At 36.1% G+C, this 18846-nt stretch overlaps 1 protein-coding gene across 1 annotated transcript in view; it reads left to right on the top strand.

Annotated features, from left to right (window-relative positions):
* The window catches only part of TXNL1 (thioredoxin like 1), a 34643-nt gene extending 18449 nt beyond the window's left edge, over positions 1–16194 (top strand). Inside the window, exons 4-8 of the mRNA XM_059409726.1 lie at positions 750–872; positions 3642–3711; positions 5524–5696; positions 8988–9092; positions 15960–16194. Of these exons, the coding sequence (XP_059265709.1) occupies positions 750–872; positions 3642–3711; positions 5524–5696; positions 8988–9092; positions 15960–15989 (501 nt within the window). The 3' untranslated portion in view covers positions 15990–16194. The remainder of the gene's footprint in view (positions 1–749; positions 873–3641; positions 3712–5523; positions 5697–8987; positions 9093–15959) is intronic.
* The last annotated feature ends 2652 nt before the right edge of the window (positions 16195–18846 follow it).

Raw genomic sequence — 18846 nt, 5'->3', positions numbered from 1 at the left:
CAATGAAATGTTCTTGAAAGAAATGAAGCAATGCCTAAGATTTATTTGAAAACAGCAGGGGTAGGGACTGCTTGCAGGGTAAAGAAGAAACAAGAGTGGCCATGAGTTGATTATTGTAGCTGGGAGTTGAGGACGTGAGGTTCACTGTATTATTTATATATGCTTGAAATTTTCCATAATAACAAATGTTTTAATCCTTGTTATTCATCTTATATGTAAACTCTTTATGAATATAGGTTTAAGAGTACATGACCACAAGAAGAGGGAGGCAGGCTTTTCTTGGATCTTATGGATATTTTAATTTGCATATTTAGCTTTGCGAAACACTGGTAATAAAAAAGTACAAGTCAACGTTTTATAATCTTTTCATTAAAGACTTAGTTTTTGATACCTTATCAAGTGAGCTAAGCCTAGATTTAGCTTTAATAGTAGTAGATCTTGGTCAGAAATTCAAATGAAAAAATTATTATAAAAATTTTAGTAACTGTTTTATAAGAGAAGTTTTCTTTAAAATTGCCTAGAGAGAATCACATATTTACAATATTTACATTAATAAAGAATATTTACATTATTTGTTAGATTGTTATACCAAACATTTGTTATACCATATAACAAATAACAAATAGCAAATAACATTTGTTATACCAAACATTGTTATACCAAACATAAATTTGTTAGATTGTTAATTTGTTAGATTGTTATACCAAATTCAAATACTTTGCCTAAAGTCTTGATTTAATTTTTTTCAGATGGATTTAATGCCTTTTATTAACAAAGCTGGCTGTGAATGTCTTAATGAAAGTGATGAGCATGGATTTGACAACTGTTTACGAAAAGATATGACCTTCTTGGAATCTGATTGTGATGAACAGGTAATTGATATTTAAATTAAAGCTTCTTGGGATCATCAATATTTATGCCCGCTCTGGGTTCATCATCATGTTTCCATCCATGGTTTTATGTTTCTCCTTTGCACATGACCACTTCCTTTCCTTTTTATAAGTTTTAGTTTCTTTGATGGTGCAGACCCACCTTCGTTCTCTGTTCTCTGCAAGCTGCCAGGTACATTACACAGAACCTCGGAGTTTTGGATTGGCTCCACTACTGAATTGAGCCTTCACTATGCTTAAGTCCTATGTTCATTTTTGACCTGTCTTCCATGTTTTTTACTCACCCAGCTGAGTTTGTACCTGAGAAATAGAGACTAACTAGATGAGCCCTCCCATGTGTGTGGTCCTCATTCCCAGAGGTAAACCTGTATTGTACTTCCCTGAATTGTTGTCACAGGGAAGTATAGTACTGCCTTAGTGAAGCCATCATTATCTTCATCTTGACTCTGACTTTTTTTTTTTTTTTTAAGATTTTATTTATTTATTTGACAGAGAGAGATCACAAGTAGGCAGAGAGGCAGGCAGAGTGAGAGGGAGGAAACGGGCTCGCTGCTGAGCAGAGAGCCCGATGTGGGGCTCGATCCCAGACCCCTGGGATCATGACCTGAGCTGAAGGCAGAGGCTTTAATCCACTGAACCACCCAGGCGCCCCGACTCTGACTTTCTTTAACTTACTTTCTAATCCACTGTCTTTGCTTTGTCCCCATTCCAGTTCATCTTCTACATGTTCACAAAAGTTACTCTTCAAAGCTTAAGTCTGGGGCACTTGGGTGTCCCACTCCATTAAGCGTCTCCCTTCAGCTCAGGTCATGATCCCAGGGTCCTGGGATCCAGCCCAGCATCAGGCTCCCTGCTCAATGGGGAGTCTGCTTCTCCTTTCCCTCTGCCCCTTCTTATTTGGATACCATTTATTAATAGACTCTGTATCAGGATTTATTTTTATTAGAAATTGTCTTTTAGTTCAATCTAAAAATGTGTATCCTTGCTCTCTCTCTCTCAAATAAATAAAATCTTAAAGAAAACATAATCTGATCATGCTTTTTCTTAAAGGAGGTAAATGATTCTTTGCAGACTTTAGGAAGACGGTATCATATTCTTACTGACTTGATTTGTTTCTAGCTTTCCATTCTTTTCTCCTGTGGTTCAAGTTTCTGTAAACATGTCATGCTTATTATTTTTTGACACACTATTGCAGGTCAAGTATAAAAAGTAATTACATAACCAAAGGAAATAGTCTGGGTATTTTCTGAGGCAAACAGATCACAGTGATCCTGAAATCATAAATCCAAATTCCATTTTTACTCTAATCATAACTACTTTACTGAATAGTTTTAAGAATATTGTTCACAGTTGTGTCCTTATAAATGGTGCCCTGAATGGAATGTGATGATGCATAGCAGCAGAACTGACTGACCATAGCCTCCCGGAAGTTCTGCTGGAAGTTCTGCTGACGGGGAAATCTTCTTTCTAAGGTGGAAGTATAGATATGTACATCAGACATGATTTCCCCTAGAAAGAAGATAGAGCAAATGATTCATGGTTTCTGATAGAGAGAGAGAGAGAGAGGGCAACTGACAGCATTTCATATCCTAGTTCCCTTATGTGGCCTTCTAAATTCAGTTAAGTCCAATAAGTTTAGGATGGAGGTTTGGAGGTTACTATAGAGCTATTAAAAGTCTTATTCACTTGAGTTTTGGACCAAATAGAGTGCATTTGAGGGCTAGTTTCTTCATATACTCTGCATTGTCTTCAGATTGTCAAATGATGTGGGTAGATGCTTGACAAACCATTCTATAAAATGTTAAGCTATATGCTAAAATATATAGTTTGAATTTTAATTTGGATTTTGTTTGATTTTTTGGGAGACAAATTGCTTGTCAGTTCACAGGTCACAAGACATTAGGTTCATATGCATTTCCCCCTGCCCCCACCTTATTTTAGTAGGCTCTATAGCCAGTAATGGGTTCCACCTCACAGCTTCTAGATAAAGTGTTGCATGCTCTACTGACTAAGCCAGCCAGGTGCCCCCCCATGCCAATTTTTAATTTAATTTAATTTATTCCATTAAATTTTGTTGTCATTCCCTTATGTGAATAATAGATGATTGTATTTCTCAAATGTCAGTCTAGTCAAGTTACTTTCAACTTACTGATTTTTTATATTACATTGGTTTTATGAATCGAATATTTTGTCTTTGAATTATTTTAAATTTTTTAAATATTTGAATGTTTTAAATATTTTAAATATATGAATAACAATTTTTTCCCCCTAAGATTTTATTTATTTATTTGACAGAGATCACAAGTAGGCAGAGAGGCAGGCAGGGGGGCGGTGGGAGAAGGCTCCCTGCTGAGCAGGGAGCCCGATGCAGGGCTCGATCCCATGACTCTGAGATCATGACCTGAGCGGAAGGCAGAGGCTTAACCCACTGAGCCACCCAGGCGCCCCTTTAGACTTAAGTTTTAAGTCTAAATAGCTGTTGTGTGTATTCAAGGTGTTCAAGAGCCCTTTTAAAATGAAACTTTTGGGGCGCCTAGGTGGCTCAGTGGGTTAAGCCGCTGCCTTCGGCTCAGGTCATGATCTCAGGGTCCTGGGATCGAGTTCCGCATCGGGCTCTCTGCTCAGCAGGGAGCCTGCTTCCCTCTCTCTCTCTGCCTGCCTCTCCGACTGCTTGTGATTTCTCTCTGTCAAATAAATAAATAAAATCTTTAAAAAAAAAAAATAAAATGAAACTTTTTATTTTCTTCACAGCTGCTTATTACTGTGGCGTTTAATCAACCTGTCAAGCTTTATTCAATGAAATTTCAAGGGCCAGATAATGGTGAGTAATGGACAGCTTTTCTTTAACTTCCTGCTCTGTGGATCTGTTAAGCTCATGTGTAAAACTTTTTATTAAATTATAGAGGTAGATATTCCTTGTTTTGGAAAGAGTGAAATTGTTTCTGGAACAAAGCAAGGAGATAAATGAATGTGCAAATAATGTGGTATTACTAGAAACCAAAAGGAACAGAAAAAGAAAATTTTATCTTATTTCTAAAATTTCTAAAATTAATCTTGAAATCTAAAAACAAAGAAAGTCTTTCTTCCAATTCTTATTGTAAGACTCCAGGTTTGAAGTAGCATGTTTCAGGATCAGAACTGGGAGGGATTTATTTCACACTCCGTTGTTATAGATGATAAAAAAGGTTCTGAATATTCCTATGTGTTCACTATTACTAGTTTTACAACTTATTTATAAATATTACGATGCCGTAAACAGGATTTTCCAGACTTGGTATTTCTTTTTCTATTAAATAAGGGATTTTCCGGGTGCCTGGGTGGCTCAGTGGGTTAAAGCCACTGCCTTCGGTTCGGGTCATGATCCTAGGGTCCTGGGATCAAGCCCCACATCGGGCTTTCTGCTCAGCAGGAGCCGGCTTCACCCCTCCCTCTTTCTTTGCCTGCCTCTCTGCCTACTTGTGATCTCTGTCAAATAGATAAATAAAATCTTTAAAAAATAAATGACTGACTGACTGACTGACTGACTGAATGAATGAATAAATAAATAAATAAGGGATTTTCCTTATTCATCTCCCTCCTTTTTTTCCTGTCTATTGATTTATTTTGGTTGTGTGTTGGCAGGTAGTGACGAGTAGGATTTTTCTTTGATTGGAAGAAAGTGCAAGCACCCTATTTATTAGGTAGCATTCTCTTCTCATTTTGCTGTTTTAAATTTGTATGTATTAATATTTTTCACTAATAAAATTGTATCTTTATTGTGAAAATACAAGAATTCTGTAAAAGCAGTTGCTCCAGAGGTGAATAAGCAATATGAATATCTTAAAGATTCCTTACTTAGCCCCCAAATACAGGTTTTGGATTGTACCCTGAAGTTTAAAGGGACCAAGGCATTCTCTCTAAATGTGATGTAACAGCTTAGCACATCTTAATTCCTAAGGTGAAATTTGGTAATTTGTATAACTTTTTAAAAATATTTTATTTATTTATTTAAGAGACAGTGAGTGAACCAGAGAGGGAGTGTAAGCTGGGGGTCAGGGGCAGAGGGAGAGGGAGAAGCAGGCTCCCCCCTGAGCGGAGAGCCCCATGTGAGGCTTGATCCCAGGACCCTGGGATCATAACTTGAGTTGAAGGCAGATGCTTAACCCACTGAGCCACCCAGGTGCCCCAGCAATTTGTATAATTAATTTTCTTTTAGCTCAATGTTGTCACTGGTAATGCGTTTCTCCTTAATAACAAATGTACCAGTTGTTGGCAGTACATACCTAGCTCAGACGGTAACCGGTACCTTGTTGGGCTGCGTGGCTGCCTTCCCTGTACCTCCTCACTTAGTAGGAGTGCGTCTATCACACTGTGGCTTCTACAGTCGAGGGCAGGAAGTCTGTGTGTGTGTATGTTTGCAAATGTACATATGTGTTTCAATCTAGTAGTCATAGAACTTAGCATACTGCTGGCAGGCATTAAAAAATGTCTATAGAAAAATGGCTATGAAAATACTCAGAATTTCCAAAAGTTCCTAAAGATTTAGGTAGGTATGTGCATGTATTTGGGAGTGTGACTGGTTGTATAGTGTGAATGTAATGGTGAAGTATTGCAAGGCTGATTTATCAGTTAATTTTATTCTACCATTTTATAGGTCAGGGTCCTAAATATGTAAAAATTTTTATCAATCTACCCCGGTCTATGGATTTTGAAGAAGCAGAAAGAAGTGAACCAACTCAAGCTCTGGAACTAACAGAGGATGATATTAAAGAAGATGGCATTGTCCCACTTCGTTATGTTAAGTTTCAGAATGTTAACAGTGTAACTGTAAGTAGTATTTCACCTGTATTTAATGAGTTTGTGGGTAGCAGTTCATGCTAGGATACCTTTAGTATCCTAGGTGATTTTATTTTATTTATTTATTTATTTTTTTATTATTTTTTTTTTTTTTTTAAAGATTTTATTTATTTATTTGTAAGAGAGAGAGAGTGAGAGCGAGCACAGGCAGACAGAGTGGAAGGCAGAGTCAGAGGGAGAAGCAGGCTCCCTGCGGAGCAAGGAGCCCGATGTGGGACTCGATCCCAGGATGCTGGGATCATGACCTGAGCCGAAGGCAGCTGCTTAACCAACTGAGCCACCCAGGCGTCCCTATTTATTTATTTTTTTTAAAAAAGATTTTATTTATTTATTTAACAGAGAGAGAAATCACAAGTAGGCAGAGAGGCGGGCAGAGAGGAGGAAGCAGGCTCCCCGCTGAGCAGAGAGCCAGATGTTGGGCTCCATCCCAGGACCCTGGGATCATGATCCCAGCCGAAGGCAGTGGCTTTAACCCACTGAGCCACCCAGGTGTCCCAAATCCTAGGTGATTTTAAATGATCCTTTAAAGTCGGTTTTTGGGCTCTCTGCTCAGCAGGGAGCCTGCTTCCCCCCTCTCTCTCTGCCTGCCTCTCTGCCTACTTATGATCTCTGTTTGTCAAATAAATAAATAAATTTTTTTTTAAAAAGTAGGTTTTTGTCCACCTGACTTTGAGTAAAAATGTATAATGAATTAATTAAATTTTCTTCTTTAATTTATGTGCACTAAAGAGAAAGGACAAATTGATTTTTTAAAAAATTGTGAATTTGTCAGTTTACATACTTTATACATATTTGGCAGCTTCTGTTAAAAGTTTATTCTAGAATATTTATAGTTAAACTAAAGATATTTGTACACTATCCTCATCCCGGATGATGAGTAATGTTACAATTATAAAATCCAATTTACTCTTCTAAAGTGTATGGTTTTTAATAGTGTTGTGGTCATGATCTCAGTAAAAATGACTTTTTAAAAAGATACTTTTACATTATCTTAATTTACGTAAAGAAGTTAGCTGCTTCTTAGCAGTTTAAATTGCTTTTGTGAGTTTTAATAGTGAAACCAAGCATATGTACTCCAAACACCCCCTCCTCCCGTTCACCCCTCCCAACCCAGTCTTTCAGAGGAGGGAGTAGGAGAGTTAGAATAGCATAGAGGAATACCTAGGGAAAAAAGTGGGAACAAGCACAGAATCACTGAGAACAAACAAGTCATGCTAAACTAATGTGATTTCCTTGTTACTTATATATTTATTTATTAAAGATTTTATTTTGCTTGAGAGAGAGAGAGCAATCGGATGGAGCAGAGCACAGCAGGGGGCGTGGCGGAGGGGGAGGGATAAGAAGGCTCCCCACTGAGCAGAGAGTTGCATTGAGGGCTGGATCCCAGGACCTTAGGATCATGACCTGAGCTAAACACAGCTGCTCAACCGACTGAGCCACTCAGACGCCCTGTGATTTCCTTGTTTTAATGAAATGATTGGTTTTTGTTAAGTAAAGAATGCTAGTGTATTCATTTTCAGAGGTTTTCACTGGATTTTTCACAGGATATACTTAGTAATAAGATGAAGGATTATAATTGAGACTTCAGTATTTGAAATACTCTACCCAAATGAAATGGACGAAAATGGTTATATTAAACTAGAATACTAGTTATCAGATATTTTCCTGACTTACATTTGTAGCATATTCTCAATTAATGCCAGTTGCTTTACTTAGTGATGGAAGCAAGGTATTTATTGGGAAAGCCCTTTCAATCCAAACATCTTGATATAATCTCCTCTGTCATTGAGAATCATTGTCCATAGTTATCTTGTGATAGGCTCTAGTCTGTATGTGCTGTGTGTTATCTCAGTCAAACTTTAGTCAGTGACTTAAGTCATAGAAAGCATGCCATGACAGTTTTGATTAGAAAGTGTAATCAAAGTAAGTAGGTGAATTTTAAAAGCCATAAATATAAGCTGATGTGCTAATTTTCAAAGAGCATTATAGATAAATGGAGAGTTGCTTTAATAGTCTACCTGTTGTAGACTTGGAATTTTTTTTTTTTTAGAAATTTTGTTGAAAGTTATTTTTTTTTTTTTTTAAGGTTTTATTTATTTACTTGTAAGAGAGAGAGAGCGAGTGAGAGCGAGCACAGGCAGACAGAGTGGAAGGCAGAGTCAGAGGGAGAAGCAGGCTCCCTGCAGAGCAAGGAGCCTGATGTGGGACTCGATCCCAGGACGCTGGGATCATGACCTGAGCCGAAGGCAGCTGCTCAACCAACTGAGCCACCCAGGCATCCCTGTTCTTTTTTTTTTTTAAAGATGTTATTTATTTGTCAGAGAGAGGGATGGGGAGAGAAAGCACAAGCAGGGGAAGCAACAGGCAGAGGGAAAAGCAGGCTCCCCGCTGAGCAAGGAGCCCAGTGTGGGGCTCCATCCCAGGACCTTGGGATTATGACCTGAGCTGAAAGCAGACGCTTAACCCTCTGAGCCACCCAGGTGTCTCCAGACTTGGAAGTTTTAATTGATAAGTTCAGTTTGAGATGAATCTGTGCTTGCCTGTAAAAACAACAAAAACTGATTAATGCCATCAGAGAATGAAGCTATGTTGTCAAAATCAAAAGAGGCAGTGTTCTTAAGTGTAGACAGTATCTAGAGTATTGTGTTTTATTTTTATTTATTTATTTTTTTAAAGCATATAGTAATCTAGTATATTGAAAAAGAATCTGTGAGTAAAGCTGCTGTCTACTTACATGCTGAGGGGAGTTTTTACATAGAAAGTATAGAGAGTCAAGCTTAAAAAGAATGCAGGCTGTATTATAGTATAGTTTTAGGAGCTGATTTCTAATACTATTTTTTTCTTTTAATATTTTAGGAATTTGAATGAATTAGTATCAGAAAGAAGTAACTGTAGAGACTTTCTTCAGCCAAAAACCAATTTTAATAAAATTTCAGCAGTGGTTTGCCCATTATAATAATTTCATACTCTTTGTACATTCTATGTAAAGAATTTAATTGTGACTCCTCCACACCCTCACACAGAATTATCTGGAACTTGGTATTTGGGTGTCTTGCCATGATACCCTGGAGAGGATGAGGCTAGCAGGGCACAGTGCAATTAATAGCCTATAGGAGCACTAGTCTAAGTGTAGTTTGTTAACCCTTACAAAGGATGAAAGGTATTTTCATTAATAATCTAACAATATCAGTTAAACATGTTTGTGAAAAAAGGATACAATTATTAATGTAATTTTTTTTTCTTTTTGGTGGGGGGGTGTAGATATTTGTTCAGTCCAATCAAGGTGAAGAAGAAACAACAAGAATTTCATATTTTACTTTTATTGGTACTCCAGTCCAGGCAACAAATATGAATGACTTCAAACGAGTAAGTTTGTTTTAAATGGTATTTAGGGGAAGTAAAAATACAATTTTAAAGAAGTAATTTCATAAAGATCAAAATCGTAACCATGTCATGAAATTTTAGGTTAACCTAAAATTAACAGTGGGTTCTCCTAATCACATTTTTAGATATCCAACTAAAAGATAATTTCTAATAAAAATAAATCCTGATACAGAGTCTATTAATAAATGGTATCCAAATAAGATACCAGATAATGGTAGCCAAATAATGGTGTCTGTAAATAAATGATATCCATTAATAATGGGATCCAAATGGTATCCAAATAAGTGAGCATAGTATAAAATGTATAGAAGTGTTGAATCACTGTGTTGTACACCTAAAACTAATAGAACATTGTATGTCAACCATACCTCAGTTAAAAAAAAAAAACCTTATCTGTAATGAAAGTGTAGTATACCTATAATAAAAAGAAAGTATTTTAAACTAACTAAATAATTGGTTGGTTATAGAAAGTAGTTAGGAATGTCAAAATAGGAGTAAGTTAAAATCATTATTATTAGTGGGGCGCCTGGGTGGCTCAGTGGGTTAAGCCGCTGCCTTCGGCTCAGGTCATGATCTCAGGGTCCTGGGATCGAGTCCCGCATCGGGCTCTCTGCTCAGCAGGGAGCCTGCTTCCTCCTCTCTCTCTCTCTGCCTGCCTCTCTGCCTACTTGTGATTTCTCTCTGTCAAATAAATAAATAAAATCTTAAAAAAAAAAAAAATCATTATTATTAGTGAATGTTTAAGAATTTTGCTGATACCAAGATTTTGATTATTATTGTTTCCGATGAAAACATTTAAAATCACTTGAATAGTTTTAATCAAAAAGAATGGGTTCAGTTTTACTACACTGAGATGCCTTTAAACCATGTCTGTGTCCTGAAAGACCACTTGGCACAAGTAAAGAAATTACCAGTGAACAAGCAGATTGCATTTGTATGTATATGTACATTTTTTAAAAGATTTTATTTATTTATTTGACAGAGAGAGCACAAGTAGGCAGAGAGGCAAACAGAAGAGAGGGGGACGCAGGAACCCCGCTAAGCAGAGAGCCTGATGCGGGGGACCCTGAGACCTGAGTCGAAGGCAGAGGCTTAACCCATTGAGCCACCCAGGCGCCCCCGTATATGTACAGTTTTGTTTTGTTTTGTGGACACAGTCCTAAGGATTGTGGGAGATTAAGATATATGAGACCCTTAGGACTGAGAACATTTTGTCCATTCATGGAACAACTGCTACTTGGTCACAGTTCCTTAGGGAGATATAGCATATTACAACCACAGATCACGGAAATGCGTCCAGGAGCTTTCTGAGTACAGAACCTAGTTACGGGGCACAGATTGAATGTGTAGCAGTAGGGGAAAGGTAGCTGTGCCCATGTTTCTGTGGCTGCCTTTGACAGTCTAGAACCGGAGGTGATGATAAAGAGGTGATTATATGGGAGAAAGTTTCCCTAGGGCTGCTGGTGCCTGGAGGAAGAGGCACCCAGCTGAACAGTTTAGACCCCTGTTTGGTGGGGAGGTGAAGCCATGGAGCATCCTGAAAATTCTTACTCTTTTTGGTGGTTTCTACAGATCATATTTTAATTCGATTACAGAAAAATTTATAAAATTGCCTAACAGTGGATAAGCTTATAAAATTGTATACTGGTTTTTACAAAATTGATAACCTTGACCATAGATACTATAACTGGTCAGTTTTCAACAACTATTTCTTCCTGTCTCATAATTAACTTTTGGGAACTGTAGGACAATAATGTACTTAGATCTGTCATGTCAAATGTTTGCCATATGTAAGACAGATCAGAAGGTCAGAAGAAGCAGAGATTAAACATCTCCATTTTTATGATATGAGATATGCTGTACTGGGAAAATTGTGAGCACCAAAGACATTTTGGCTGCCTGCTTTGTTAGATTGCTTGTTGGAATTAAATGTCATTGGATTTGGCTTTAACTGCCTTGCATAGTTTGTTTTTAGATTAATTCCTTCATAAGATCTACTATAAGCTGTATACCATTAATTCAGCTCAAGTTCCCTGCTTCTCACCTCTGTTCCTGCTGTTTGATTTCCATTTTTCTCTTTAAGTAACCACTGCTTCATTTTGACCGTCTTCTTACCAGCCTGCCGTTCAGTCAGTTTTTCTAATATATGTCAATCATCATCCATCCAAGAATCTCTCTCCAGCTCTTTGGTTTGAACGTCCTCCCTCTCTTACACGTTCTCTTCTAGCTCCTCTCTTGCTCTTTTGACTGACCAGACTACTTTTTCTGGACTGTCTTTAGGATGGCAAAGATATTAGACTTTGCTTGCTTGGGAGTATTTGTGTTTGTTTTGTAATTTGGCTGTGTATTCATTTAACTAAATACTTTTTTTTATCTTAACATTATTGTAGAGCAGTAGTTCTCAAACTACTCTCAAAAGGCTCTCAGGACCCTTTTATACTATTAAATATTATTGAGGACCAAAAAGAGCTTTTGTTAATATAGGCCATATTTGTCTAATATTTACCTTTTAAGAAATGAAACTGAAAAATATAAAAATTACTTATAAATCATAAACTCCTTAATATATTAACACAAATAATATTTTAAAATTAAAATACATACTTTCCAATAAAAACCAATTTAACAAGAAGAGCATTGTTTTATGCCCTACAAATTATTCTACTGTCTAGCTTAATAGAACCCTCTTATTCTCATGCCTGCTTCAGTCTGGTTTGATATCATAGGTCATGTAGCCTCTGTAAAACTCCATTGTACACCTGTGAGACAATGAGATTAAGAAGGCAAATAACGATTTAGCATTATTATGAAAATAGTTTTGAATGCTCCCTGAATGGGTGTCAGGGACCCCCCAGCTAGACCACACTGAGAACTACTTTGAGAATGATTTCATGATTTCATACTATCATGGACTCCTTTCTTGGTGTTAGTCCCTTGCTTTTAGTGTCTGATAAATTTTAATTGGTTGAATGATCTCATGTATGTTAATACTACATTGCATTTCCTTTTACTAGTTTCTGAATGAGACTTGTGTCATTCATTGAATTGTTCCTCAAAAGCAAGCTAATATTTCAGTCCTCTTTGCATTTTGCTAAGTTAACAACATTGGTGTAGGAAACTGCAATAAAAAAATATTTATTGTTTAACTGAAATTGGCCACTTTAGATTTTGTATAGATAGTTGCTTACTAAAAATTATAATAAATACATGGTATGGTACTTGTTGTCCCTGTAGTACTGTGCTAGGTGTGATCATAATCTCTGTGTATAGCAAGTTTATCTTATAGGGTAACATAAAAACTTTGGAAAGTTGATCAAAATGAATCAAACCTTAGTTCAGGTCTCTTCCTTTACAGGGCATCCTCATACTTTCCTAGGTCAGTGCTATCTCCTTCCCAGGAATGGTTGGGAGAGGACAAGAATGTTCTGTGGAGGGAGGAGGAGGGTCTTGAACTAAATAGACTTGGAGAGTAGAAGTGGATGGCAGTGGAGGAAAAGATAGTGGGGGGGGCACTCCAGGTAGAAAATAGGAGCTTGGGCCTGAAAATGGGAAGGTGTAGGACTTTATTTAATTAGTCTGAATTTCAAAGGAATTACACAGTCATTAGAATTTAAAATTTCAAAAATAGATTTAGCATGTATTTTATCAGCACAAAAAGGAACATTTTGATACCTCTTTCTGTAATGAAAGCTATAAAAAATGGTTTAGAGAATGATAGAATTGTATTGCATTTTCAGTTCACATTTTATATTGAGTTGTTTCTAGATAATTTTAGTTTTCAGAGTGTCATTGATCTCCTTATGTCACTAAGGTGACAGAAGCTAAGGTAATGCTAATGAATCTTGGATGTGGATAGAAATCTTAGACCTTTTTGCATGCTATTACAACTTTAAAGGTTGTACTTTTAAGATGTGGTAGACTAGAACATACTTCCCACTTGTCTGTTTTTGGTTATTATAGGCATTGCGCACAGATTATAATACACACTTCAGCTATTTGTTGTTGTAAATGGATTCTTTGTGTTGCAGCATGAAAAGCTTGCCATCTTAATTGGAAGTAGATATTTTCTTTGCTAAAATATGCTCTATACATGGATTACTTTATTCTAATACAAAAATAATAACATGTAAGGTCACAGAAATGAGCAAAATCGAAGGGGCTTCTGCTTCTTAGGGAATGAGGTGCATGTGAAAAGCAGAGCAGATTTTCTATCACTGTAATAAAAAGAGACTTTTCTAAACTGGCCATTCATCGTATCAGCTATTTTTGTAACATTTCTGTCTGTTTATTTTTCAGCTTTTTTAATGCAACTCAAATGAACTAAAAACAGAAGATTTTTTAAAATGAAGTAATCTAAAGATTGACCTTATCTCACTCTCCTCCCCTCCTTGCTTCTCTGCTCATCTAGCACCTGTCTGCTCTCACCCTTCCCATGTTCTCGCCATTGTTGGTGCAAGATTTCTTCAGCTTCTGTCATCTGGATCAGCCTTGTAACCTAGATTTCCTCAGCCATCTCTTTCTTCAGATCTTATTCTAGCCATGTGTCTCATTTGGCCTTACGTTCTGATTGCTTTTTATTTGGGGCTTGCAACTAAGTGCTTTAATTTTATTATCATACCATGTTGCTCCCCTTTTATTTTATTTTAATTTTTTTACTTTCTCATATTTCATTTTTGTACTACCATTTTGAGGAATCATATTGCAATAAAATGTTGTTGTAAATGCTTTCAGACTTAACTAGTTGTTGGATGTTTTAATCCAATCTAAAGTTTAAATTTTATTTTTTGGGAACTATAGAATCATTTTAGATATGAACAGTTTCATTAACTTCTTTTATACTAGAAGTAGTGTAATATATTGAATAAGCTTTAGTTAGAAGACATGGATTTTCTTTTCTCAATGGAACTGCAGCACCAAAGTCTTTTCTGATTAATTATGGGCACATCCACTGCTTTGTCTACCCAAGTGAACTCAAGGCGTTGAAAGAAGGACTGAATGTGTTAGGCTGGTTTAAATTCTTAACATAGAAGATCAATGGACTCTTCACTGGATAAATATTTTTGACACCTAATTTTGATGTACCTAGATGATTGTTTGAGGTGTAATATACACTTAAAAATGAATAAAATACTTCTTTATGTTTGGGATGAGAAAAATCCATATTGGAATGCTGAATTTCTTCTTTTTTACAGAGAATACACATTGGCAAGTTGAGAGTTATCAACCTGTGAAACAGTATGCAGATTTGTGTCTTCTGTATCACATCTGCTAAAATTTTAATTTTTAATATCAGTTGTTTTTGTTTTCTTTTGCTTAATCTAATAGCTCTGTGTTTTGTGTGTTCCCAAGTGATAATAATGATCAATAATGCTTTCAGTGTTTATCTGCTTAAATTCATTTGTGATACAAATATTGCCACCTTCCTTCCTTTCTTAAGAAGGCCCCCCCTTGGCTCTTAAACCATGATTTTTTTTACTCTTATCCACATATTTTATGAGACTATCTCTTTCGTATCTTTCTGGCTTTTTGGGCTTTCTAACATACGGTTTTTGTAGATTGGAGAGGAGCTCTTTTAAAGTAATGGAACTGGTTTTCCTCAAGGTCAGGAAAATGGCATGTCTGACATCATATGATTGGGAATTAAGTGGAAGGGTTTTTATAATCTTCTCTCATGAATGGCATTGACCCAGCCATGTTCTGTTTTTGACAAGACATGTACTGAAGACCTTCATGAGTGTTGCTTGATTCACACTACCATTTGGAGCAGAATCAGTTAAAGTATGAAAATTACATTTATAAATAAACATAGAAATCTTTTTTTAAGATTTTTTTTTTTTTAAATTTGACAGACAGAAATAGTACGCACATGCATACACAAGCACGGGGAGAGCAGGGAGAGGGAGAAGCAGGCTCCCCACTAAGCAGGGATCCTGATTCGAGGCTTGATCCCAGGACCCTGGGGTCATGACTTGAGCCGAAGGCAGATGCTTAACTGACAGCCATCCAAGCACCCCATAGAAATCTTTGTATACAAATACATCTTCAGTAGCTTGCAAGTAGATTTCTTTAGAGGCATTTCTGCTGTGAGACTATATTATCTAATGATAAATTTCAGGTTTTAAGTAAATTATTTGCTTAAATAATTCTAGAATCTTCCCACAGAGAATTTTGTTTTCTAGCACTGTTGGTTGAAACCAGGTTTATTCTTATATTTTTATGCTGTCACATTTATACCAACTAGGACATTTTTAAAGCCCTCATGGAGAATTTTTCTAATCATTGACAGAAACAAGATTTATTCTTTATGTTTTTTATAGTACATTTGTGGCAGCCAGGGTTTTTTAAAAATAGTAGCTAGGCAAAATTAGTCATTTTTAATCTCTTTTCATTGCATATCTACATATTGAGAGAAAAGTCTAGAAACCTGTCATCTAGGGCATTTCGACATGAGTTTAGCATACTCTTGATTCTAGAGTATTTTGTGATCGACATTTGATTTCTAATTGCCTAAAAATAGTTTTCCAAATATATTTCACTCATATAGCATCATCCTTTTATTAACTTCTCTAAACTGTCAACCTTGTTTTGAAAAATTGCATTGCTTTTCCTTTAAACAGTTTGAGAAACCAAAAATAGCCTGCATGTGTTTTATTTTTAATTCCTTGAGGCTGGGAGGAAAGGGAAGGTCACAGTTTGCTTCAACAGTGAAAATACACTGCATGCCAAAAAAAAACCAGGGATGAAAATTAATACCAGGTTTTAAAGGTGATTACCAATTGGTAATATTATTTTGAAAATAACGCATATTTCTAAATCAGATGTACATGTAAAGTTATTTTTGTTTTCTAGGTAGTTGGCAAAAAAGGAGAAAGTCACTAAGGTACAAAAGACACTGGAAGACCATGTTGCAATCAGATCTACAGCTCCTGGATAATTGCTTGATTCTCATCAGAGACTGTCAATATTCCATTCATTGCCATTACCAATAAATCATTGCTTTTGTTCGGATGGTATCATTAGTGTTTTTATTGTAATCTTGATACATTCAATTGTAAATAAAAGTCACTACTTTTGCCAAGCTTAATTTTTGTCATTCTAAATAAGTATTTTCTCTTTTCATTTATCTGAAAATTGGCCCACTTCTGACTTTCGAAGAGACTTAGTCTAGTCTGGTAGGATGTTGATTGAAAGCCAGTTTTTCTCTTTAGGGGAGCAAGATTGTCTTAAGGAATTAAGGAGTGAGTGTGCTGTGCTCATACACATACACAGAGCAAGTGATTTCGATAAACGGACTTGGAATAGCTAAGTATGTTAAAATGAGTACTAATTCATGTTTATTAAACATTTGGGTATGCGGGCTATAGAAAGTACTCAAATTATAACCTACCAGAAATAAACAAGTTTAATGAGATTTAACTGTTCTCACTTAAAACTGTTAATGGGACCACAGATTTTAATCCCTTCTGGATGACCTTTAAAAATTTGAGTTAGCCGGGGCGCCTGGGTGGCTCAGTGGATTAAGCCGCTGCCTTCGGCTCAGGTCATGATCTCAGTGTCCTGGGATCGAGCCCCACATCAGGCTCTTTGCTCAGCGGGAGCCTGCTTCCTCCTCTCTCTCTGCCTGCTTGTGATCTTTCTCTCTGTCAAATTAATTAATAAAATCTTTAAAAAAAAAAAATAAATAAAAATTTGAGTTAGCCATTATCCTTACTGTTGAAATCTGACCATGGGGGAAAAGACAGTACTGGGAATTCATGCAGCAACAGGACTTAATACTTTTAATCAAGTATTTATCACCTTAGCTGCCAAAAGATGCAGTGTTAATATACAGAGAACATGATTTAAAGTTAAAAACAAATTTGCCAAATTGTGTGTTTGAAAGGTGTTTCACAAAAGGCTAGCAAAACAAAACGTGTTCCTTACTACGCTTTTTAATCTTAAAACTAATCTAGAAAGTATTGGTAAATTGAATTTTTTAATTTCTCTTTAAAATTAAAACTTAATTTAAATATCTCTGAATATTAAAAATTCAGTGTTTGAAAAGAGTACATAGACTATTTTGATTCAGTTAATACCTTTGAGGGCATTTTTGTATAGGAATGTGGTTGAGACAGCATTTTTACCTTTGGGAGACCAATGTATTTATATGCATTTATGGAAAAAATTATGCAGAAGTTTTTGTGTTAAAATAGTCACTTTCTAAAATGCCCTGTGTCATTACATGGTGTTTAGTTCTTCTCTATGTAAGCCTATTAACTGGTCTGTGATGATGTCTATATACTTATGTATTTCATAGTTACTTGCCTTGGGTCAAATGGAGGGGGAAGGGCAAGAAATAAAGTTCATAACATTCCTTCATATAGACCATCTCAGATTAATTACGTCTGAAATTAGGCATACAATTAATACCAAAAGTTTTGTTCTACACTTTTGTACACTTAACCTTTTTGGGTAATTGTTCAAGTGCCTCCTCTTAAGTATTGCTAACCTCATCCTATTTCTACTTGACAGTTTGAAAACCCAGTGAAAGTAATTTCATACGTGTAAAGGATTGGGTATCAGATTTATATTGTTTATGTGACTTTTCTATAACTCAGCTGGTTGCATTATCCAAACATTCCATGATTATTCAAATTGTTAAGTAGTGAAAAATGAATATTTTTAGGTAACTATAACGTTTCGCTATGGGAAATTTTACAAATAAACATACGTAGTTGATATTACTTAAATCACCAAGCTGAAATGCTGTTTTCTCCTAAAACAGTATATGTATGTGTGTACACACACACACACACACACACACACACACATATATGCACTGAATTTTCCAGATTAAAAAAAAAAAAGCATCTGGAAATGTAACATATTTTAACCAAAACCATCCCTGAGATAGTGTTTTCTAGAAAACTAATAATAGTTTATTATTTGTTTTGTCAGACATAGAAAAAAAACACCCCACAAAACTTTTCCCTTGATTTACATTTTTTGTTATATTTCGCATCAGGATGCATTATCTGATTTGAAACAGTAAAGAAATAACCCATAGTAGAAACAAAAGTATTTGAGTACAGAGTCTTGCAGCATAAGGCTGAGGTCAAGAGTAACATGTGCTCTTTCATGCTCCTGGCAGATCTTTATGATCTGTTTTGGCCAAATTATCCCCCAATCTCGTATTGGAGGGAGCTATATCATCCATTGGAGTTGCCACAGGAATTGAAACCAGTCTGCCACTTGAAGATGGATACTCTGTTTTCTGCAGCGTTCCCAAAGCAGGGTGGGTATTGCACATTGGGCCAGAGTATTTTATTCATGGCTGCTATTAATTCATCTGAAAATACTGAAAAAAAAAAAAAAGTCACCGGGTATGGAGGGTGGAGGGCTTTTTACCTAAAATAGGTAAAAAGGCCATCCCATGTTCCCCTTAATGTCTAAAGTAAATCTTCAATTCTGAAATAAAAAGAAAGCATTGGAATTGAGTGAGTTAGGCAACTGAACCCTCTCCTTTTAAACATTAGAGAATGAAAGAACTTCAGGGCTTCCATGTTGCTTGTATTAATACTCATACTTCAAAGTGGCAGACTGGTTTTGTGTGTAGGATATATATGGAATTGGTCTTTTCTAACCTTAGATAGTTTTTTAAAATTTTATTTATTTTTATTTAACAGAGAGATCACAAGTAGGCAGAGAGGCAGAGAGAGAGGGGGAAGCAGGCTCACCAAGCAGAGAGCCCAATGTG

Source organism: Mustela nigripes, chromosome 8 (assembly GCF_022355385.1).
Source record: "Mustela nigripes isolate SB6536 chromosome 8, MUSNIG.SB6536, whole genome shotgun sequence".
NCBI classification, from domain to species: Eukaryota; Metazoa; Chordata; class Mammalia; order Carnivora; family Mustelidae; genus Mustela; species Mustela nigripes.
Note: the sequence above shows the minus strand (reverse complement) of the source record. Positions and strands in the feature narration are given on the sequence as shown.